The following is a 25,270-nucleotide window of genomic DNA, read 5'->3' on the forward strand; positions in this document are numbered from 1 at the left end:
CTGTTGGCTTTATGCTTCTGAAGGTGCCAGTGTGTTGCTCGGGTTGTAGCCTCAGCCTGGAGTAGTGTAAGATATTTGTCTCCTACAAGTGATCACTGTTTCGTGGCAGCAGGCAGGAATCTGTTCTGTTCCCACAGAACAGATGTGGGAGGTGTGTTGGCAGTGCCATCAGTGTTGCTGTAATTCTGCATCGAAGGGAGGTGGAGTGGCTTTGTTTCATGAAAAAATGAATGCAAAATGTGAAGTCATGAGGATGTTAAAAAGAACAGCAAGGAAAAGAAATACATATGTGCTCTGACTCGCCGTTTGAAAACACCCAGGGGTTCTTCATTGCCAAAGAGTTTTGTGCAGATGGTATTTTAGGAGAGTAAAAGTCCTTACCCTTACCTGGTGAAAGAGATCCACCCTTTTCTTCAGCAAGACAGAGTCAAGCTGTGAGCTCTTTGGGAGAAAGGCTATTCATCAGATGTCCTGGCCCAAAGTGTTATAAAACCACCCAGTTATCATAGATTTGTCATTCAAAGCAGATGCAGGTTTAGAGGCCAGTTGACAAGTGGAGGGAAGTTTGCAGAGGATTTGGTGGTGTGTCTGATGTCCACTGGAAGCAGGGATTAAGTTGTTACTTGCCAGTGTGTGCATCCTGAAGGCTGATGGTGTTAATGGAATATCCACTTAGACACAGTTCAGCTCTGAGGCCCAGTTTCAACAAAGAAACTGTCTTATCAAAGGCAGAGCTAAGAGACAGAAATAGTGCCCAATAAAGTCAATGTGATTATTTGAAAGGAAAAACTTTAGGACAAAAGTGTTATAAAATCCAGTGCATCTTTAGCTGCAATAAGCCACAACTGTCAACCAAAACCAGATAAAAATGTCATACCTGCTGTACTCAGTCATTACTGGGGTAAGTATAGTTTTGCACACAGCAAAACCATCTCCATTTGAAGTCATGTAGGCTTACACAGGAGGACTACTGGAGGAGAACTTAGTTGGCAAAAGTATTGGAAGAAAGTTGGTGAAGCACACTGAAGTCTCCTATTTCACACAGATTCAGGCACAAAGGATGAAAATCAGATGCTATATGAATGGTTTGAGCTGGTCGTGGAGAAGAATAAATTAATGCGTTATGAGTCTAAGCTCCTGATTATGTAAGTAAGAACAAGTATAAGTATTAAAGATGGGGAGGGGAGAGGGAAAAAATGTACTCACAACTCACAATACACCTCAGTACCTTCCTGTGTGCTGTGTTTGAGACAGCTGAGGAATAAATCCAGAGTAGCTACAGCCTGTTTTGAACATAGCTTTGCAGCTGAGGCCTCCTCATCCTTCCCTCTTGCAGTGGTTCAAACATTTCAATTCTGTATTTTACTCAACCAATGTGGCATAGAGATGCTCTCCTTCACATAATGTGGGTCTAATGAGCACCTCCTCTCAGGAAGAAAAACAGTCTGACAAATTAATCACTCTTTATTTGACATAGGAAAAAAAAAGACCTAGAAATTCACTACAGCCATGAAGCAGATACACCAACAGAAGGAGCAAATAAAAGCCACCTCAGATGCCACTGTTGTGGCTGATGGAAGCAATGTTAGCTGTAACTCCCTTTCCTTGCCTCCCTGCAATCACACTCAAGATGCTGTTCTCTCCACTACTATTTTAGTAGCTATTTTCAGCTATTTTCTCCACCACTTGTGGGCAATGTGGGAAGGTGACAGCACTCCTCACTCACCCCTGGGTTTCCCACCTGTGCAGGCTGCCCACTGCCATTTATCATTTCCATATCACTCAGCCCAGCCCTGGGCTCCAGCTGCACCCCAGTTTCTCCCCAGCTGTGCTGGTGCTGCTGGGGCCAAACCTTTCTTGCCCCTCTCTTTGTCATTGCTTTCTTCTCACGCTGTCTGTGAGTTAAAAAGGCAACAGTGGGCTGCTTTTAGTACTGCAGGACACAAACTGTTGCTGTCTGGATGTGTTCATGTGTTCATTCCTTTGCCCCAGGACCTGCTCCTGTGCAGAGGGTCTGGTGAGGCCCTTCATGTGTGGGTTCAGCCTTATGCAGAATTACAATGTGGGTGCCACCAGCGAAGCACAGATGGTACAAAGCTTTAAGCAATGCTGTGTATGGGGGAGTTTAACCCCATACATAATGTAAAAGGTGGCAGTGGTACTCCTGGAGCTGCTCACACAGGTAAACCTTTTAGCTTTGGCAGACCATGAGGAGAAAATGCTGGATAAACAAAACACAGAATCTTGTAATTGAAATAATGTTGAAATATCTCTTCATTGAAAAAAGCTGCTTCTTTAACATCCTTTTTGCTGCACCCAGAGCCCGAGAGCTAGAATTGGAGGACCACCAAAGCAGGCTGGAACAAAAGCTGAGAGAGAAAATGGCCATTGATGGTAAGTCAAAGGGGACAGTGTGCTCCAGCTTACAGGGACAGGCTGTGCCAACCCTGTTTCCCCCAAAAAGAACCAGGGTGGCTGAGGCTCCTGTGCTCCCTCTGAGCACAGCTCAGCCAGCAAAACGTGAGATCTTCTCAACTGACTCCTGGTGAAGACAGCTGAACCAACCTGCCCAGTTCTACACTGAGCTAGCTGGGTTGGAAGCACTGCAGGTGTAATTACACTAATTGGCTCTCCAGGCAGCAATGTCCAGCTGATGCTGGACAGCAAAGGAAAGTAACTTCTTCAGTCACCTAAGCAGAAGTTGTCTGCTCTTATGCAGCATTGCTGGTTACCACAGTATTTGGGGACTGCTTTGAGGTACTTGGGATTACAGCTTGGGCTTGTCTTTTCATTTGGGATTTGAAAAGGAGCGTGGGGACGAGCAATGCAGGGAGAAGAGTGGTTCCATAGCACTGAGTACCCCAAAATATCCTGTTGTGTTCCAGGCATGTGGATTGCAAGTGACGGCAGTTTTCAGTACATTTGCTGAAACATGCTTTTCATTTTCTTACAGGTACTATGTTTCATGTTGAGATTTTTACTTTATAAACTCAATTTAAACTACAGCTTAATTGCTTCTATAATTTAGTAGCACTTTTCCTATCTCTTCAAGTCTAAATTTTGTACAAGAACTACTCTAGACCCTAGGAACCCTAATGGTCAACTTCAAATGGCCCAAATCTAGGAGAAAATTTCCCTGAACTGTAATTTTAACAATACTAACTGCTATTGACTACATTTGTCATTGATGATAATGTTAATTCAAGCTGTGCACTAACAGTTAAAATGCGAACAGTGATCTGGTTCTTAAGCTATTTTTTGTGACCTTTTAGACAGCCTTAAAGATGAGAAGGATCTGAACGAGGAGGCTGAAATTTTTACTGAGATGATGAAAGTGGTTGAAGAAAGGGACAGACTCGTGTGTGCCTTAGAAGAGCAGAGAGTGAAAGAAAGAGCAGAAGACCAGCACCTCGAAAGCCCTATATTATCTACAGGTTATCAGCTAAGCAGGATTTAAACAGCCACATGCAAATAAACATCCTTTCAGCAGTATTCCCTATCACGGAGACACACTCTTCTGGAAAATGAAGGAATTCAAATTTAAAATCAACTTATTTGGGAAGCACATCATTTTGTTATCAAAAGCAGGTCTTTTGCTTGTACCAGAGACAGGCATTTCACTGTCAGCTCAAAGGATCACTGGGATACAGATTTGGACTGAATGTGCCTGTCTGACAGGGTCTGTGAAAGGGAAATCAGAGCTCCATTATTCTCTCGGAATTTTATTTTAATGCTGAGAGTAGGGTTTCTGAGGAACATGATGACATCATTTAGCATTTCTGAGACAGCCTTACTTTCCATCTGTTTGTCTGAATCTCTGTGTGGCTTTGTTAATATTTTGGCACAGCCAAGCCATGGTCAACTATAGAAAAGTCAGAAAACAAGCATCTCATAAAAATAGGGTTAGTCTTTATTTCTGGTGGAGGAAGAGTCGTTTGACTAATAACTACATATAAGCACTTACTAAAACTACTGTAAATGCAATGTCAGAAATTAATCTTTCAGGTATTTATAAGTTTTATTGCACTGTGTATTTTTGAACAAGAAGTCAAAGCAATATTAAATCTCTGCATTTTGCAAAATGGTAAGGGATTATCAAAGGTGTGACTATCCTTACAGCTGTTACATGCACAAAAAACTTTCTGTATATCAGAGATTAAGGTCTTTAAGATAAAAGATAATTTAAAAATAGTAATTCAGATTCAATTGGACAATAGGGCAGACTTTACTAGGGCATACTTTACAATTTTTTCATGAAAGACATCACAAATTATATTGTTGGGTGTGATACACGGTATAGCAGTTAAAGACCTCCCTGACAATCATCCCTTAAAAGTACTGCAAAAAATGTTGAGTTTTTAATATCAATATTTGATAGAAAATATTGTGAGTGTATTTAAATTAAATTTATATTGCTGCTTGAGAATTTATGCATATTTTTTGCTTAAAGGGACCATCTATACTTTTTGTACATGCATGTGTAGATATTGGCAAAAAAAGCATGCAGAAATTCTCCTAAATTAAGTAACATCTTAAATCTGGGATTATCTGCAATTTAAATTTGGTAATATTCCCAACTTGTATGTGTGATGCACTAGATTTTCAAACTGGAAAAAACAAGGGGAAACTGAAGGACTGTTTTTTGAATATCATTTTACCTCATGCTCTGAGAAGATTTGATGTTCTCATTATTTTTTGAATGGTGCTAATTTACAGCATCTGCCTGTGGTACAGCCAAAGATAGAAGCATTCCTGTTAAAAAAAAGCTTTAAATTGAAAAACCTCTTCTTGAGTACTGGTAAAGTAACAGACACACTGGATCTTCTCACAATAATTTTTGAGTTATCTTCAGGGTTGCTTTGTTTTTGGGTTTTTTGGGGGGTTTTTTTTTCCCTTCTGTATTGCAAGAAATTTTAAATACCCTTTCTAAAGGTAAAAGCAAGTTTTTGCTATTGGCCACAGATAAATATTATACCTCTGTTGGTACAAGCTTTATACTATTGCTCTGCAATATTTATTTATATCTATTTATTAGACTGTTTAGAGAAGGTAGGAACTTCTGGTTACATTTTACAGTTTGGATATTGTCTCTGATTTTGATTGAAAAATGTGTATTTCTAACAGCCATGTATAGCCAAACTGTTCACTGTAGAGTAGACAGCTTTATAGATTTGGTACATAATTAGCAATAAAATATGAATTAAGATTTTAAACAATGTTCTCAGTGACCATAACTTGAAGGGATACTCTTAAAACACAGCATTTAGGGCTTTAAAATATAATTTGTCTTCCATCACAGTGAAAAGACATGGAAGAAATCCTTAAACATGTTCCAAAATAACCACTAGACATTTTTCCCCCCTCTCATTCATAGGCTAAGCATACCTGATCTTCAGATGATGTTTTTACTAAGATGGATTGCAGTGACTGACTAAACTAACTCTATTGCTTAAGGCTGACACAAAGTAGAAGAGACAGAGCAGCAATAAATATTTTAATTTTCTCTGTTGAAATCTGCTGGTATTTCCACTTTTGCGGAGAAAATTTCTGGGTTTTATCACTGTCCCCAGTCCTGCCTCATGCAGTCCTGTAGAAAAAGACAGTCTAGGCAATGTCATAGTTTTCTGTGAAAGTCATGATTTCACAGTATTTTTAAAAGTTTCAAAGCAAAATTCTTAGAGCTTTACACAGGAGGAGAATTCTGCAAGAATCTCCAATTATATCAAAGATTGGTTTTTTTTCACCTCACTATTACAACTAAGAAGTCCATTCATATTAGTGTTGCTGCAAAAAAGCCCTGAGATTTCATTTTTACAGCAGATACCTGTTCAGCTATAAAACCAAACTTCAAAGGGTGCCTTCCCTTGAGCTTCAAAGATTTGCATTCCTGAGAGTATCAGAGTCTACAGAAGCTGAAGGCCATCAGAACTTTATGGATATCAAAGCCATATATATATATGTATACATAAAATATTCTTTGCTAGAGGAAGACTTTTCTTCATGCCCTGTGGTTGTTACACATGTTCCAGCCAAAGCTGTCTGCTCTTGGGTGGAAAAACCTGTCAGGCTACTGCTGTCCTGCCTGATATTCAGTACCTCACATGATTAGATCCAAAAATAAACCGTGCAAGTGATTTAGAAAAATCATTTAAAAAAAAAAAAAAAAAAAAAAGTCATTTAAAGCAGGTCTTTGTGTAGAGTAGAGAAGGGGGTTAAAAAAAGGAGAAGCTATGTGCACTTTTCCCAGGTCAATTTCATATGGTTGGCTTCTACTAGAAATGTATTTAAACACTGGTTTGGTTATCAGTTTTCTTGCTGCTCAGTCTTTTCTGTAACTTGGCTTACTAATTTATAATAGATTTATTCATTTGTAAGTTCATGGCACTGTTATTTTGGGGTATAATGTGATGTGCTGGAATGTACTGAGTGTGTCTAAATGGGCTGGTTGTGAGAAATTATCTATTTGAAAGAATAAAATTCTGTCTCGCTCATGAAGTCCCCACATCATTTCCATAGAAATTTCTTTCCACTGACAACTACAGCGCAATAATGTGTGATGAGGACAGATCCTTAGCTGAGAAATTAAATTCTGAACTCAGGCACTGGTAAGTAAATCACAGCATCTTGCAGTGCACAGATTCCTTTTGTAGTTCAGCAATAATGACACTGGGAGGTTAGGGGGCATCTCTAACAGAAGAGATTACAAACCCCAGGAGACCAACAGCTTCCCCACATGCTCACACAGGGATTCACCAGCTGGTTCTCTTGGGCTTGACACACAAATTATAATAGCTCCTTGAAGATGCAGAGGAAAATTGTCGATAAAATGGTGATCAAAACCTTAATTGCCAATTAATTGTTGATTTTCAAATACCACTAACTTTACCTCTATCAGGTCATGTTATTTTATTGCTTTCTGGCAGTGGGGAGTCTTACTGAGCAAGACAATGTGCTGCCCAGAGGAGAGAAGAGGATAAGCAAGACTGGGGCCAGCACAACTGTCCCCAATGCTCAGTCACTCTGGACTGACTGATATGTCTCTCCTCCTCACAGGACAGACGGACAACTGCTTCTCTTCGGAGGTCAATGTCATTTCTGGCATCTTTGAGCTGTGATTTTCCTTTCACTGTCATGTCCTTTCCTTTCCATCTTGTGGACTTTTCTGTCCCAGGAGCAGAATAGAAGTGCCACCACAGGAATTTACTGAGGCTCTTCTAATCCCAGTGCCTGCACACATCCTCCTGTGCCCTCTTCGAAAGACCACAGGACTAAAGAAACTCATTTGGTGCTTAGGGATGTGGTTCAGTGTGGATTTGGCAGTAATGGGTTAATGGCTGGACTTGATCTTAAAGGTCTGTTCAAACTTAAACAATTCTATGATTTTATAAAAAGCTTGGGGAAACAATTTTGTGAATCACCATTTCAATCAAGACCAATCGATTTGCCTCCAAGGTAAAGGGACACCTCACTGATTTTCAGTGTGTTTGACCATAGGAAACAAGTTTAGAGATCTTGTGCTTTGAAACTTCTGCTTTGTAGCCCAATGCACGTCTGATCTCAACTAAGATTTTCACATTAGTTTAGAAGTCATTTCCAGAAAGATAGACTGTTTTCTTCCTTGCTTGAGCAAGGAACAGGATGTGGCACAGCAGATTGGAGACTTTGCTGCTGTTAAGATCTAGAGCTGTCCCTGCTGGGCTTTGCATGGACTGCAATTTTTGGCATTGTTTAGCACAATGGGTTTGCTGTGGTTGCAAATCCTGTTCTTTCAGTCATCTCAGGAGCTTGATTCCTGCCAAATACTTAATGATGGGCAAGGTATTTGCTGGACTTCACCCAGATCTCTTTGCCCGATATTTATGAGAAAAATTGTGGTTTCTTCTGTTGTTTCTAATGAACTGTGAAGAGACCTGATGGCTCTGCATGCTGGTATTGTGCTTGCTGGAATATTCACATAACACACCTGTACATAACTACAGGCCCAAACGAAGGGTACAACTGAAGCTTATTAAGAAAAAAAAAATCATAATACTGATTTTTTTCCTAAAACTGTCTCAAGAAGGACAGTTGTAAATGCAAGTATGCTTGGCCCAGTTTTTGTAAGTAATTAATTGATGTAACCTCATGGTACCAAAACATGTGAATACCAGGATGACATTGCCATTTTACCAAAAAGTTTTAAACCCACTTTCTTTCCTCTGAAGCTTTCAAATCATTTATTTCTGTAGCTGTATACAACATGTTATCTTTAATCTTTCATGTACATTTTTCTTTATCACATCTTAGTCTATCTGTTTTGCTCCCTGATGTACAACAAAACTTCATTGTATGTTTTAAGAATCTATTTGGAAATACTCTATTACTTTTAGAAAACCATCTTATTTTGTTATATTATTTAAACAGAATATTCTTTTACCAAAGAAGTTAGAGTAGAAATCATAGCTGTGCTTTAAATTCCAGCATATGAATATGTCCAAACCTTAACTTTGTGAGCTGGAAAGAAATTTATCCTCAAGTGTGAGTTTTAGGTGATGCTGGCAATGAAAATTTGGAGCCCTTTTATCCTTAATACGATGCTTTCTGCTGTTCTAATGTTCTAAAACAGCTTCTCTGCTCAGCAGGCTCCTTTACTGTGCTATTAACTATTAGTCAGGGAGGGGTGGGCACATTCAGCAATTCACCACACAGGGCTGGCAGGCCAGCACAAGTGCTTAGGAAAATAAAATGTGTAGACTTTGCTCTAGTTCTCCTCTTCCTGAAAGTCAGCAAAGGGTGTTCCTGTAGGCAATCACAGCAGTAGCAGCAAGTTGATAAATCACTTTTAAGAATTCCACTTCTGTTCTTTAAATGACTGAATGGTCAAAAGGCTGGAGCAGAGAAAAATGTTAGGGGAATACTCTAAGGCAAGTGGATGATTTATTGCACAGTTTTAACCATACTGGCTGCTCTTTCTTGCTAGCCAAGCCCGTGGTTTGGATATTATACACCTTGCTTTTCTGTTTCATTGGAAAGTAAAACTCTGCTCCTGAGCATTCTGAGTCTCATATTAAAAGAAATAAAAAACAGCTGTGCATGGACAGATACGCAGGTGAGTAAGAATTATTTGAAGGGTGGAGGGGAGGGGACATAGCCACCTTTTATTGCCTGGCAAAAGTACATATGTGAGCAGGATACAATTAATTTGATGTAATGTTTGGCTTATCTGGCTAAACAAGGCGCTGACAGGGAGTGTGGTGAGAGCTGTCATGGTCTGCTTCACATTTCTCTATGCCAGGTGCAGCAGGGCCAGCCTGAGCAGCAGCCTGCTCACTGCTGTGTTCTGTGCTGGGCTCGTGGAGCATGATCCTGGAAGTATTCTATTGTCAAATATAGAGCAGAGCAAACTCCATCCCCACAGCTGCCATAACTCAGACCTCGAGAATACCTATAAAGCCTTTTGTGATGAATGCAATATTAATTTAAGGCCATAACTTAGATCTTGTGTATATCTATAAAACTTTTTGTGATGAATGCAACATTAATTTAAGGCTATACGTTAATATATATTCCCACATAACAAGAAAAAAAAAAAAAAAAAGGTAGCCTATGTAATTCTAAATGTAAGATACAGGGGGAAAATGTTGTAATTATCCTCAAAGTGAAATATCACAACTGGAAAAATACTGCAGTAATGTTACACACAATGAACTGCACATAAATCCTGCAAGAAATCCCAAAATCAAAACTGTAAACTTAGGGTCTGGCTGTTGCTTTAGCATCTTACTTAAAGCACACAGTATTTAAGTTTCCTGATGTGATAAAGTTAATCTTAAACACATTGTTTCATTTCATTTTTTTCCCCTTGTGATGTCAAGCTCCCATAGTTCATGAGGCTATTAAAGAAGTAATACTGTATTTATCATTAATTTACATATACTCAGTGTTGAGAAATAGGAAAGATTCTGTGCCTTCTTAAGAGTTTTGTGAGGGACTTGGCAAGTGCATATTGAATTCTGACTACCCTGTACTGCACAGGCTCTTTATGAAGTATCTGGCTTGTTCCTTCTCTATTTACCACAAACACAGGGGTACTTGTGCTTACCAAAATGTTCCCTCTTCTGCTGTGGCCACAAAATCCTGTATTGACATCCATGTATAGTCATTTGGCTCCAAATGGAGATTCAGCTGGGTCACTGCTCTGTTTGTAAATGTCACAGATTTACAGACATATTTTTACAAGTGCTTACTGTGTGTATTTCTCCTTTTGAAGCTTTTATTATGTTCTTAAAAATGATACATACACTGTATAAGCAGGACTTCTGTATAAGGAGAATAATGTGTGAAATTCAGGCTGAAATTCATAGACAAGAGGCCTGAGACAATAACTGGTGCTAGAACCAGAGAGAAAATGTAAGGAAAGGATTGTGCTAAGGCTTGGGCTCATTCCTGCTGATAACTGATGGCAGGATGGATGAATAGAGTTTTTTTCCAGGGCACATACTAACTGCATGCAATAAACAGAGATTGATGTCTGCCCCTCATCAGCTAACCAATGTTACCAGCTCATAAAAACACAACAATTATTAGCTGATTTAGAAATATCCTCATGGTAATTTCATTTCACTTATTATGCCTAATGGATAGCTAGATATTTGCATGAAGTGTGTGTGGCTTTTTGCCTGAATTGTTAATCAAGTGATTAAGTGGTAAGTGAAAGTAGTGCATCCAGATGACATTAATGCTGTTCCACTCCTGGATGCCTCCTGAACCAGTCACAGCAAATTATCTGTTTTAAACCTCCCATAAGCTGCTCATCTGCAAATCAAAGCAGGGTTGGTATAGGCAATCTATCATGTTAAGTCACCTTTCCTTCCACAGGCTTTTTATACTGGTCTGACTACAACAGTTGTTTTGTTTTGTGGGAGTGGATATGATGATGCCCACAGCTTCTCACCACAGACACAGCTGAAGACTGCAGGCAGAAGAGCTTTCCAAAATGTTATCCAGACTGAAATGTATGTAGTAAGCTTGAATTTGCAGGAAACTATTCAGTGACATTTTATTACTTCATAAGTTCTTTTGTGTGTCCAGGTCTGGCGCCTCCAACACAAGAGAGATGAGCTTGATGGAGCATGTCTAGAGGAGGCTACCAAGGTGCTTAGAGGGCTGGAACACCTCTCCCATGAACACAGGTTGAGAAAGTTGGGGTTGTTCAGCCTGGAGAATGCTTCAAGGAGACCTAGCAGCCTTCCTGTACCTAAAGGGGGGGTTACAGGACAGCTGGAGAGGGATTTCTTGCAAGGGCAGGTATTGTAAATGCAGGAGAACCCAATGGGAAGAAATGACGATGTCTGACTCAGTTCTGAAGGCTGAATTATTTCTTTATTATAACTATGCTAAAATACATCAATATACTATATAAAAGGAGGATACTAAAACTACATACTACTTTCTCTGACTCTTAACACAACTCATGACCCTCTCTGAGAGCCCAGCCCCAGGTGGGTTGGATTGGCCATCAGGCTCAAACAATCCTCACCTGAATCCAACCAAGCACTCACCCCAGGTAAACAATTCTCCACACACATTCCACATAGGAAAAACAAGGAACAGAAATTGTTTTCTCTTTCATTTCTCTCTGTGCACCTCTATGAAAATCCTGAGAGGGAGATAAATGTGCTTGCCCCAGGCAGGTAGTGACAGAAAACGAAGAAATAGTCTTAAGCTGAAGAAGTGAAGATGTTTAGACAAGATATTAAGAAAAATCTCTTTGTTGGGAGGGAGGGTGGTGAGGCTCTGGAACAAGCTCTCCAGAGAAGCTTTGGCTATTCCATCCCTGGAAGCATTCAAGGCCGGGTTAAATGGAACTTTGAACAATCAAGTCTAATTGTAGGTGTCCCTGCCTATGGCACTGTGTTGGAAACTAGATTTTCTTTAAGACCCCTTCCAACCCGGACCGCGATTCCATTTTTCTGTGGGTGCTGAGCACAGAACGTAGCTGCGACTCCATCCTTCCGGCCCTTCCCCTTGGGGTAGCCGAGGATGAGCGGCACGGTGTCCGTATCCACCTTTCCCTTTCGGCACGCTACCCGGCACCCAGCCGGGCCACTCACCCACCCAGCCCAGGGGTGGAGGATGGAGCGGGGGGCGAGGCGCCGGGCCCCCGCACAGCGAGCGAGCCGCGGCGGGGAGCGCAGCGCGGCTCCCGCACCGCCCGCGGCCACCGGCAGCCGGGCGAGGCGAGCGGGCCCTCCCCGGCGGGAGGGAGGGCGGGCGGAGGGAGGGAAGGAGCGGGAGAGCCGGGAGAGCGGAGCAGGAGCTGCCTCAAATGCTTGAAATAATTCCGCTTCCGTTCAGAGCCGGGAGCAGCCTCCCACGGCACCGCGGCCTCGGAGCCGCCCGCTCCGTCCCCAGCGCCGGCGGCTGGCCCAGCATGGCCACCTCCCCGCAGAAATCCCCTTCGTCCCCCAAGTCCCCCACCCCCAAATCGCCCCCCTCCAGAAAGAAGGATGACTCCTTCCTGGGCAAGCTCGGCGGCACGCTGGCCAGGAGGAAAAAAGCGAAAGAAGGTAAAAATTAACGACGGGCTTGCACGTTTCCTGGGAGTTACCTTGCTGTGGGGGGGGAGGAGACAGGGGGAGAGGAAAAGCTCTGGGGAGCGGGAGGAAGGGGCTGGCGGGGAAGGACGTGCGGAGCGCGGTGGGCAGGCGAGGGAGGAGCCGCCCCGGCCCCGCCGCTCCCGGGGCCGCTCCCGGGGCCGCTCCCGGGGCCGCTCCCGGGGCCGCTCCCGGGGCCGCTCCCGGGGCCGCTCCCGGGGCCGCTCCCGGGGCCGCTCCCGGGGCCGCTCCCGGGGCCGCTCCCGGGGCCGCTCCCGGGGCCGCTCCGAGTCTGTGTCCAGTGTCTGTGTGCGGGCCCGGCCGGGGAAGGAAGGAATGAAGGAAGGAAGGAGCGCTGCCCGCAGCGGGCCGGGCGGCCGGCGGGCCCCGCAGGCCTGGGAGCGCCCGGGGATGGGTTTTCCCTGGGAGCGCCCGGGGATGGGTTTTCCCTGGGAGCGCCCGGGGATGGGTTTTCCCTGGGAGCGCCCGGGGATGGGTTTTCCCTGGGAGCGCCCGGGGATGGGTTTTCCCTGGGGGCGCCCGGGGATGGGTTTTCCCTGGGCAGGATTTGTGTGCTGAGCCCTGTGTAACGCGGTGTGGTCAGCGCACGGCGCTCTGTGTGATGCACGCCGCTGGTGGGGATCCATAGCAGCGCTCGCGGGCAATGCAGGGATCCCTGTGCTGAGCAAAAGGCTTGCCTGGCCACAGCGAACCTTTACAGGACTCAGCATATACAACAGTCCGGTTCTTTGTCCGTACTTGTGAATTAATACCCGCCCCCCCGCTGAATTTTCCTATATGAAACCCCGTGAGAGAGACAGAATTGGAATTTAACCTTGCTCACCCATCGTTTTGACAGCTGAACTTGATTTAAATATGATGCAAATAGAGACAACATAACAGTCGCTTCAAAACAGGCTTTCTAGCAAAATTCATTGCTTGCCAGCGTGAAGAAGGGTGTGAGGCTCAGCACCCCTTGCTCCTCGTGTGCACATGGGCACTGAAGCCAGACACAGAGTGTTTTGGAGAAGCGCCAGGGCTGTGGACGAGAATGACATAACTTGGGAGCGTACAGCTCCTCATTCTCTTAACTATCACGTCATGTTTCTGTGATGTGCAGTCTTGCTTTTCGATTAAATCCATGTTGCACGATTGTGCTCACATTATTTGTCTTTTTCTGGTCATTTCAGATGGACCAGATGTTGATGAAATAGTAAAGAATTACAACTCAATTACCTATTTTTAAAAATTATCCTGTTAGAGTATTTATGACTATCAGCAGCACTGAGCTAGCAAAAATCTTCCTTGATGAGTCCATGTTGTAGGTATGTTTATAGAGACCTTTAAGCCTATTTGTGGCAGTTTGAGTATGTCCATTATATTGTCGTTAGTACTGTTTTTACTATTAAATACTTTTTTCCTTAGTGACAGATACCTGAAGTCAGAAATCTCCAGCAAACCTTCAGAGGCAGCAATTGCTTTTATCCACTATCTTGTAATCTTACAAAAAGATGTCTTCTGTGAAATCATACTTCTTATTAATGCATTACATGTATTGATTAAAACCTGCACCTGCCATTTCATTATCATGGTCTATGCTTTTGAAATTTGGAAACTGAATTGTCCTTGTCTTTTGCGTTTCCCAATTTTCTAAGGTCTATCTAAAAATAACTGGATTAGAGAGCTGGGGTTTTTTTTATTAACTTTGTAAGGACTGTTATTTGCTGATGGACGAAAATGTATTGTATTAATTTCACCTTAGTATCCTTTTTACTTGCCTGTATATTTTTGACATTTCTTTGGTAGAAGCGTATATAGAGGTGAAATTGATAGTATGCTATCTTATCTTTCTGTTTATTGATTTATGGGTTTTAACACATTCAGGTGGCTTCAGCCTTACTGTGAAGCCTGTCCTCTTTCTTAGTTCCTAATTTTTCTCTACTAAAAAGAAATACAAGTTTGCAAACTATTAATAAGCATTGTTCTTGCTGGCTGTGGCCCACGTAGCTTCCATCGTAAGTTGTGCTTATTGTTTTTGTAGGGCTCCAGGTGTTTTTGAAGCCTAGCTAGGAATTTCAGAGGTCAGATTGCGTGTTCGTCTAGGATCTGAGTTTTGGTGTTTTTTTCCTGTTTTAACCAAACTGTGGTAGGTTTCCTATGGAGGTGGGTCTTGGTCATAGAAGTGCAAGTGGTTATTCAACTGCTTATGCGCAGGATGTATAGGAAAATGTTCAGAATAACTCAGGATAAATGAGGGACAACTGAAAATTTGCATGTCTTTCAGTTGGTGTAAATTCTGCTGTTACACAGAGCACAGAAGCATATTGATTTCCTTCACTGTTTTACCACAAGGTCTAAGAACTGGTGGTTTTTAATAATGCAAAAATGTTTTGTCTTTTGTAGGGACTATGCTGGTTGCACTTTAGTACCATCTCTGCTGTATGTGTAGTTAACTGTTGTAGGCGATACACAATTACACATCTGTGAGTTTTGTATTTTTGTCATCAACAGGTGTTTTGATCATTGTCAGAACTACATTTTTGTATATTGCAACAACAGAGCCAAAATGCTTCACCAAATGAAAATCTTTTAGGCTCTGAAGTGACTTTATGATGAAGAGTAACGCAGATTATTTATGAAAAGAGTAAAGTTTATGTAGTTTTAGGTGTAAAATAGTTTATGATACAACATAAAATGCAGTTTCTGTATTGACATTAATTTATATGCATAAATATATATATAAAATATACAGCAAACATTTGCTTATGCATTTCAAAGTTCTTGGCAATGGTGGAGGTCCACCAGTGGAAGAGGTGAGGGTAGTCTAGACGAGTGAAATGAATTCTCTAATATCAGAGCACAAGTTATTGACCAAAAGAAAGAGAGTAACCTGAAATACTTGAGATATCACACATGATGTAAGCACGGATTAGTCATACCATAAGACATATGTTAATATGGCAAATACATTGCCATTAAATATTAGAGAATACTTGATAAAATCTGGAGGTTGGAGCTCAGATTTGTTTATGTTGTTGTCTGTCACGTAGAGCCGTAGTCTGGTTTTCATTTACAGCATCTCATCACCAGTGGTGTAATTCAAGGATGAGAACATTGTACTGTGGTCTTCCCTGTGAGAGCATCTGCAGCTACATCTTTAAATGGAGCATACATTCTGTTGAGGTAGCAAAATTACAAATTTTTAAGGATGTTTGGAATTAATTAAATTAGCTTTTTTAGGCACTGAGAGAATTGTGAACAAGGACTGGAATACTTGACAGCCTGTCTGCAAACTGAACTGCAGTATGCAAAAGTTATTAGTGGTTTTTAATAAGGTTCTGTCCCCTTCATTGCTGAAAGGCATTTAAAGACTGGCTATCCCATAAATGCTAGTCAGGCATCCCAGTCCTTATCTATCAGGAGTTCAGATACACGATGGAGCTCATCATATGAGCAGAAAAAAACCCCACAAATTAGATTTTTTGTAAGCTTGCTATAGTATTCTGTACTGTGTACTAAACATGTCTTTAAACGCATGTAAGAAGATAACAAAATGGCCTTTTTTTAAAAAGATGGGGAGGGGTGATTGTGTTATCTAATGAATTTTTCATGGTGGATTTAGTAAGGTCATGTGTGATTGTCCTCGAATTTTCCTGGCCTGGCAATTATAAACACAGAAAATTTCCTCCCCCTAATAGCTCACCTTAGTGGAGAATGTAAAGAATTGGCTGCTGACGTGCTGATAAATCTGTGACACATTTGGGTACAGAGAGTGAAGTTCAGAATTGCTTAAATTGCAGAGGAGCAGATGGGAAACAGACAGCTTGAACCCATGAATTTGGTGGAGAGCAATTGTACGGGCTCAGTCAGTTTTCCAATTGATGTGACATCAATTTCAGTAATTTGACTGCTCTTCTGCCTGGTTTATTTGGGGTTGATGGGCAGAAGAAAGAATGAATTTTCTGCTGTCCTCCACTTATAATATTTCTTCTTTTTGTGTTTGTCTTATTATGATTTAATTTTGGTATGTGAGGTCACAGTAGGCAGTGCTCCTCTCTGTGTGCCTCAGGGAAGAGTATGTTAACAGTGTAAAATATTGTAAGTTCTGGTGGATTTTGATAATAGCCTTAACTTTCTTAATCTTTACATTATGTATTTTATGGAATAAAATGGAATCGGAAAAATCTAAGATTACAAAGTAAGAGTAAATGTAGGCTGATGAAAGCTTTTAAGGTGTTTATGTAAAATGTTTTTCTTTCTGCAATCCATGAGTAAAACGCTTTGCTGTGTGGCTCACTGGCAGAAAGATCATGCCTTGGTCTTGCTCAGGGCCTTTTCCAATGGAAATAAATTTATTTCTTGGTGTAGAAGTGTTCTGCTAGATTTCTATAGACTAATTTTCTTTGGACTTGTTTCTGCAACTTACTGCACAGCAATTGCAAATGTCACATCAATTGGAAAACTGACTGAGCCCGTACAATTGCTCTCCACCAAATTCACGGGTTCAAGCTGGCTGTTTTTGTGTCAGTAGATGTTTGTGTGAGAGATTCTAGGCTGGCTGAAACACTCTGCAGTGCACAGGCTTTTCTTTTTCTCTGCTCTTCCCTGATGCTATGTTTAAAAGCGAGAGCTGGAAGGAACTGATCTGTGTCCTATCATCATATTTGCTAATGTATGGCATGAATGATGAAAATGAACCACTGGGTACTAATGTCATGCTGGTGTTCAGAGGATGGCATGTGGTGTCTCCTGTGAAAAGGAAGATGTGAGGAAGGCTTTATTGTCACTCTTATCAATGCTTCTCACATTCTGCCTTTCACTGTAAATATCACTACATCACCCCTAGGCCTTCTAGTGCCATCAGAGTGGCTGAGCAGCTGCTTTTGCTGTCTGACATGAACATGTTTCTCCAGCAAACTCACTGCACAGGAACTGGAATGTGCTCAGAATCTTTGCCCTGCATTTTGTGCCACACATTTCCGTGCCCCTGGTGATGCTGGGCAAAACCTGTTAGCATGGCCACTGAAGGAATTACTGCCTTGGAGCAAGTTCTCTTAAGTAGATAAAATACTCCAGTGCTGGGGAAGATTAAACAGAAGAATAGAGAGGAGGTCCACATGCTTTGTTTGTTGTCACTTCACTGCTTGAGGTGGTAGGAGAGAAACCCCCCAGGAGGACAGCACCTTGGTGTTGTTGGTGTGCTTTGAAACCAAATCATCAGGGCATATCTGGGGAGACCTGTGCTGTGGTGGTGGAAGGGATTGCTTGGTGGAAAGTGTTGGAGCAATCTTTAGTTTGGGGTGGCTCCGTGTGGTGGAAAAATCTCTCTTTTAACTTGTGTTTTTAAAGAAAGGCTCAGTAGTTTCTTGTTGTTTGGTCTTAAAGTAGTTTATTTTAAGTTAATTTAAAAGATTGTCTTTTGGAGCTGCTGCGGTCTGCTCAGTGGGCCAGGCAAAGGCACACACACACTTTGACATCTTTTTTGTCTCTTATCTTTTTTTTCTCTCCCCCCGCCCAGGGCTGGTGCTATCTTTTATATGATACATTACGTGTTATAGGTTTTCTCTAATGTCCATTACTTATATTAAATGGTGCTTTCCTACTCTAAACTAATCTGTGAGTGCTAACATTCCTAAGACCATGGAGGTAAGGAAGGAGAAAGAGGGAGGATGGGGCAGGCTTGAATCCCTCCATCTTAAAACCTCTGACCCCCATGTACAAAACCAAACCCCCCCCCATACAGCACTCAAAAATTTTTCCCTTTACTTTGTGACTACTTCTACTCTAATATCTAAACTTTTGTGACTTCTTGCTCTTCCTGCAAGGTTGGTAAATCATTCCATGGTTCAAACCCAAAATCACAGCTGTTTCCAGCTGCCTGCCAGGGTCTAAAATGCTTCTGACCTGGACGCGGAACATCCAGAAATGTCTGAGGGACATTCTGAGTTCCAACAGAAAGGAAGAGCATTGCCTCTGAAAGCTGAGCATCCTCCTGTTGCTTGGGCTGGAGATGCAGCTTCTGGGGATGAGTGTGGGTGGCAGCTTGGCCCTGCTGCTTTGGGCTGTTCAGCATCTGTCCAGCCGGGCTCCGCCCACCTGGAGCTTTCTTCATCCCCCTTTTTTAATAGCCTCTGGCTCCAGCTGGTTCAGAGAAAGACATAAAAATATTGTGAAAGTGTTTCTGAATCTCAAAAGTAAAAGATAATCCTAAAATTATTCTTAAATTATTCCTTATTTCAGTCAGATATTTGTGCAGGGCCCAGTCTGGTTATGCTCGGTTCGTGTGTCTCATATACAACTCAAATCTGCAGGAACATGTGAGTCCCAGGTGCCAGCTTTTTTGCCAGGCAGATTATTGAGTGTATATCCAGAGTTATGCTGAGTGTGTGCATGCCTGCTTTATGTGAGTGCCTCCTAGCAGGTGCAGAGGGGTTCGATCACACAGGTACAGGATTGTGCTGGCAGTGTTGAGATTAACAAAGCACAGCAGTGCCAACCTCTTGTGAGCCAGAGAGGAGGCAAAGGAGCCCACGATGGTGGCTCACTGCAGGCAGGAGGAGTCCTGCATGCAGTGAGGGAACATAGAGCCAGGCTGTGCATGATTATTTTCTGAAACTTAGTCCTATGAGGTATTTTGAATGCCTGAAATGTTTTTTGAAAGCAATGGGGGCTAAAAGTGAGTCTGTGTGGATCTTGCATATCTCCAGTGGCCCACATGTGAATCACGTAGGTCATCAGAGACATCTTGTGAAATTGTAAAATGTCTGTTGTGACATCTGTTAGGATTATGAAGCTGTTGTGAAGCTTATACCAAATTCTGTTGGTTTGCCCTTCCCTGTTAGTATTGTAAAGAAGGCATTTCTGCCAGGTACCAGGGCACTGGGCTTTGATCTCCTATTCTGACCCAAACCAGCCATGAATTCTACATTCTCTGACTACCTGCATGAGGGCAGCGGAGCCACTGAACTCAATCTTCACATTTGACTTGCAAAAGTAGCCTAAATTACATGGTCAGCTGCTGCAGAAGTATGCCTTTTATCTCCTTTTTCCTATTTAAATAATTCCTTCATCATCTGAGCTGAGGTTTCAGCTAAAAATAAGCATACATTGAACAATTTGTTGAAGAGCCTCCAGTGCTTTCAGATTACAGGATGGAGACATGGAAAAGAAACCCAACACAACAGAAACAGTTAGGGATGATGCACTCCGCTCAGATTGATGCACTTTTGTTTCAGTGCTAATTTTTCCTTTACATCTCCAGATTTAAAACATGCATTCCCTTAGATCATACTCATAAAACCATATATATAGTTTGCAGAGTGAAGATGGATATAATCAAGTAATGCTGTGGAATAAATATGAGGTACTTAACTGAGGATAAAGTTTTCGTCCTCAGTGGAGTGAGTGAGCTGTCAAGAGAATCTGGAGTTTTAGAACTCTGATGTTTCCTGTAGCATTTAAAGGAATCTGCCCTGAAGGTAAGAGAAGACCTAGAGGCCAAGACTGGCAGAGAGAAAAGTTCTCACTGGATTTGATTACTGCTTGTGGGCTTTGTATCTCCTGAAACCCCTCACCTTAAAGGCAGCTTCCAGTAAGTACAGGTCTGTGCTTCTGGAAGTCTCCCTTGGACAGAATCTCTGGGATGTATGCTAATTTTTATTCTCTTTCTTTATTGCCTTTCACAACCATTAAATGATGTCTTCCCTGCAGAGCAAATAGTTTAATGCTTGGCTTCTGCCTTTCTCACGGAGATTAAGATAAGGACAGTCCAGTTTGTTATGTCACTGTATCCAAGATCAAGTGCTTCCTAATAACTTAATCCAGAGTTCTGCAGTCTTTTTGAGCAGAATGCTGTTGTTGCTGTGGGTGAAGTCAGCAGTTGCAGGGACACAGTTCTTTGTGAAGTGAAACTTTAGAAAATCTTTAGTGGTTGAGGTGTACCTAAAATCATCTTGTATTTCCACCTGCTGCTTCTGTCCTGTTCCTTTTCCTCCCCACACCAGTTCCTAGTCAAATACAGTTGTTGTTGTATCCCTAACAATAAGCTGTTTTATCAGCTAAACTGCAGCCAACCCCAAAAGAAGACATCCTGAAAGGCCAGTTGCCACTGCAGGTGGTGCAGTCAGAGCTGTGCTGGAAGCAGTGTAATGCCATTTTACTTGAGAGAGGATGAGCTGCAAGGCAGGCTATTGTATAGTGCTTCACATTTTCACTTGCAGCTCTTCCAAATGAGGAGCTGGGCTGGGGCTGAAGGCATAGCTTGCTCTCTGTGTGTTCTGTGGGTAGTTCCTGTGATGCTCCTGGTAGTTCCTGTGCTGCTCTTGTGTGTGTGGCTGCAGATGGAGCACTGAGTAGCAAGGCTTGCTCTCCACATGTATCATCATGCATTTTCTGCTTGGTGTGCTAATACTTACTAATAGCTGACGTTATTTGGCTTGAATACCCTTGTCCCTGTTGGAATTGGGTGTGTATGTGTGTTGAGTGCCCCAGAGAGTTAATTCACTTTAGTGACCAAACTGAAATACAAACAAAGGATGTATTGGACCAAAAGCAAGAATCAGATCAATAGCCTTTTGTGAATCTTTAGTCTACTCTGCAACTACCACTTGGAAAGCTGTGCTCAGGCCAGAGAAAACCAAGGGCCAGAAAAAACCCAGGGATGTGACTGGTCAAGAGTGAGTTGTGCTGGCAGAGCTGTATTAGGAAGATTAGCCACCATCTGTTCACCCAAATCCTGCACCTGGCTCTAGACTGTGCCACTGTTCATCAAGCAGTGATCTTGCTCAAAATATCAAAGAATTGCAGGATGAAATAACAAGGCTCTACAGTCTCCCAAATGCTCTGGTTTCCTTTCAGTTTTGTAGTAGTCCATGGGAAGTAATTACATGTAGTGCTATGAAATGTTCTGATCATATATGTGGATTTAATACAAAATTAGAGAGCATAGAGCTACTCCTGTTCTTTGCCCTTCCAGGGGAGTGGTAGAGCAGTCTGTGGCACTGACCCAGTGGTGGGTGATATTAGCCTTTATTCATAGTGAAACCTATGAAATCCCGCTTGGGAAAAGGGACTTGAGGAGGAGAGGGGTGCAACAATTGTCAGTGAGCACTGTTCTCCATCAGAAGCTCTGGACAGAGACTGAAGGGTGTGGTGGGGAGAGAAGCAGCTCCAGCCCAGTAGTGATTTCCCAGACATAAAAATACAATCTCACACTGCAAAAGCTTTGAAAGAATAAAAAAATCCAGATGTAACCTAAACATTATAATTTCCTGAATATTCATTTGACATAAGATTGATAATTTTTTAGTGGAATATGTGTTCACAAGAAGAAAAAGTGTGCCACCACATCTATCTAATCTCCTTGGGAGTTACCAGCTCTTTTCCACAAGCCATGTTTCTTTGATTATTTTCACCCAGTGCTTTCCCACATTCACATCTACTAAAAATACCTAAAACTCCACATTACCAGCAATGGTCCCTTTTCAGACAGCATGCAGGTAATGATTGCGGGGTTCTTTTCTGGTAGAATTTAGCATTCCAGCTTCTCATTTACTGCAGAGGGAAAATTGAAGATGCTTCTGATGACATTTCTGGGCTTTCTGGGTTCTAAGAAGTGCATGTTAATGTGGCAGTGCTCTCTTGCCATTGCACCTGCTTTTTAGCCCATGCTTCATGGTTTCCCTGGAATTGCAGTAGTGGAAGGCTGGGTGTTAGATGATTACAGGGCTGTGGCTGAGCACCTTCCTGGCCCAGGGACAGGCAGGTATCACCTCAGCAAACACATGGACAGGGTGCAGGCAGCCTGCAGAGCACGTGTGCTGCAGGGCTGGGAGCTAAGGTCAGAATTTCCCAGACAAGAATGCCTAAATTGTCGTGCCCTACTTATCCAACTGTGTGAGCTGGATTAATGAAAGGGAGACCTTAGGCAGAGTACATTTAGAGTTTAGACTTTGGGTACATTTAGTGGGAGAAGATATGTTTTCTTTTGTGTCTGTACAGGTGGTCCTTTTGAAGCAAGCCAAAATAAGCTTCCTCACCTGGGTAACAGCCTGAATAGGTTGGCAGGGTGTGAATCCATTTTCAACACATGTAAAGAAAAGGGTAACAGTTTGCCAGTGCAGAGCCTTTCATTTATTTTTTTTTTCTTAGCAGGCTTTTTCTTCGGCCACCGAGTTAGGATGAGGCCTAATTTTTTTTTTTTTTTTTTTTTTTAACCGTAGGCAGTTCTAAAGTAGCAAACTATTAATAGTGAAATATTGGTTTAGAAGAACACTAATGCACAGGGGATTCTAGAGCAAACGAGGCAATGCTGTCAATGGTTCAGATTGTTCTTAATTACAATAATGGCATTACAGGAGCTGCAGTTGCTGTTGGGCACAAAAGAAGATAATGATAATGTCAGAGTGCTCAGAGTAAATGCAGTATAATGTATTGCAGAGCTGAATTCAAAAGATGATATGCCTAACTTGTCGTCAGAGTGCATGAAGAAGAAGAATGGTAAAAGGTCAGAACAGTTTTTGTTGTAACTGTGTAGTTCAGGGGTTTGGATTTTGTGGTTTATTTGGGGGTTTTTGTGGCCGATGCTTTCAGGTTTAAGAAGAAATGTCAGGTCTCATGTGTTTAAATGATAAGTATTAATTTTATTAGAAGGTGCGATCACATCTGTCTTACCCACTTGGAATAAAGAACATCACTCTTGCTTTGAGAAGGAAAGGAGGTATCTATTGGCTCAGTACCCTCATATCCTCAACACATTTGATATTGATCCTGTCAGAATAAAAGAACAGGAATATGGTAGATTTGGCCCCAGGTCAGAATTTGCCCCAGTAGCCTCTGGAAGTTTGTCCAGACCTATTTGATTCATGCGATCCCTATGTTGTAATGAGACCAAAAAAACTCAACTCTGACTTTAGGCGTGTTTGAAAGCTGCATTAGAATTTTATGGCTAGAGGCCAAATTTGAATTGCAGCACTTCTAAACATTCTGATGCTGTGCACTCAAATTCATCACTGCAGGGGAAGAGACTCTGCTGTTTGACTGCAAAGTAAAACTCGCAGCAGAGCAGCTCATAGTCTTGCATTCTTGTCACAGCTTTGTTAAAATTCTCAATCATACATGAGGACACGTAATAAACTAGAAAATAGTGGTGGTATTCCTGATTATTCCACGAGTGTTCCAAGTGACTTAGTGTCTTGCATAACTTACTGCAGTGGTGGGTTGAATTGGAAAAAAATATAATCAGCATCCAGTTGATTTGCAGCTTTATTATCTTGTTATTTTTAACTGACTTGAAATAGTTACCCACAAATAAATCATCTTTAACGGATTTGATATGGTTCCTCCCAAATGAAATGGTTTGTGAAGAATCCGAATAAATGTTTTTTAGGAGTTGTTTGATGCAGAAGATGCCAGCATGCAGCTTTTCCCCAGCAGACCGGAGGGTGCAGGTGCTGTGTAGGGCACAAGGTGGCTCCAGCTGAAAGCTGGTGTGAGCAGCCCGAGTGCCAGGAATGAGTCCAGAGGAATCGGCTGGGTCAGAATGGAGCTCAGCAGATTCTGCGTGCACATCCGCTATTCTGAAAATGAACTGAATCCTTATGGCCTTTAGCAGAAAGCCATGTCCAGCCTTAGAGTCAGACCAGTACATTCAGATTGCATTTGGGGTCTTGTATTTCGTTTTTGAAAGGAGTTCCCTCAGTGGATTTTATCAGACATTCTCCTTTTGCCTGAGTAAAAGGTAACAATTCTGTGCAGAACAGCATTCCCAGGGTAAGCTGTGGAAATAAACAGGGTTGGTGTACACAATGAGATGGAGTAAAAATTTAACAAGGTAGAAATCCATTTAGATTTAAGTGAAATGTGCCACTTTGAGCTTACTAAATATGCTGTTTAGTCTAGTGACTGCAGCCCTAGCAAAACTACCCCAGCTAAAGAAGAAGAATGCAAATTTCCACACTAAAAGATAAGAGATAAGAAAAACTCCTTAGACCTTAAAACAAACAAGGCAGAGTGACCCAAGAGTTCTTCCTGTACTTTCTAACAAAAACTGAGTACAAGTGTAACTAGCTGTAAGTATAATGTGAATCAGCAAAATAAATATGCATTAACCTATTGTAGGATTCTATACATAGAGAAATTAGTAAGGGTAATAAAAAGATCAAGAGTTCTCAAAGATACACATATCCATTAAAGGGCAATGAGTCCCAACATGTGTCTACAGCACTGTAAATAAACATACCCATCCCCTACAAATCTTTTATTAGAATTGTAGGGTTTGATTTTTCATCCACGTTTCAACAGTGAGAACACAAATATAAAGTAAGCAAGGCAGACGATAGGACAGAGAATGAAAGATTAATGAGAAGGGGTTTGGAGTTTTTGGTTTGGGTTGTTTGGGTTTTTTTGCAAAAAAGGTCATTATAATTTAATTGATACATGAGAGAGCAGGATAAGCTGATAAGAAAACCCCATATTATAAACAATCAGAAATGCATTGTGTCTGTTGTTGGTCTTGCACTCTGTAAAATAACATTTTTGTTTTCAGAGTCTCTTAGAAGCAAATTGTATGTCCATTGCTTTTTCTGACATAATATTAGCTGCTAACAGTCTGCCCTTACACAGAATATCTTTGTCTGACTGAAACACCTGTGAATTTTAAGGTGAGATCAGAAAAGGAAAAATGTTTGTTCTCCCTG

General features: G+C 41.8%; 1 protein-coding gene across 2 annotated transcripts in view; it reads left to right on the forward strand.

The window, feature by feature from the left end:
• The first annotated feature begins 9,057 nt into the window (after positions 1-9,057).
• PARVA (parvin alpha) overlaps positions 9,058-25,270 on the forward strand; it is a 66,527-nt gene continuing 50,314 nt past the window's right edge. Inside the window, exon 1 of one of the 2 annotated variants that reach the window (XM_077784384.1) lies at positions 9,058-9,088. In XM_077784384.1, the coding sequence (XP_077640510.1) occupies positions 9,073-9,088 (16 nt within the window). In that variant the 5' untranslated portion in view covers positions 9,058-9,072. Of the gene's footprint in view, positions 9,089-12,310; positions 12,549-25,270 lie in introns of those variants that run through there. The other variant, XM_021527536.3, reaches the window with a different exon arrangement.

The sequence above is a fragment of the Lonchura striata genome, chromosome 6 (assembly GCF_046129695.1).
Source record: "Lonchura striata isolate bLonStr1 chromosome 6, bLonStr1.mat, whole genome shotgun sequence".
NCBI lineage: Eukaryota > Metazoa > Chordata > Aves > Passeriformes > Estrildidae > Lonchura > Lonchura striata.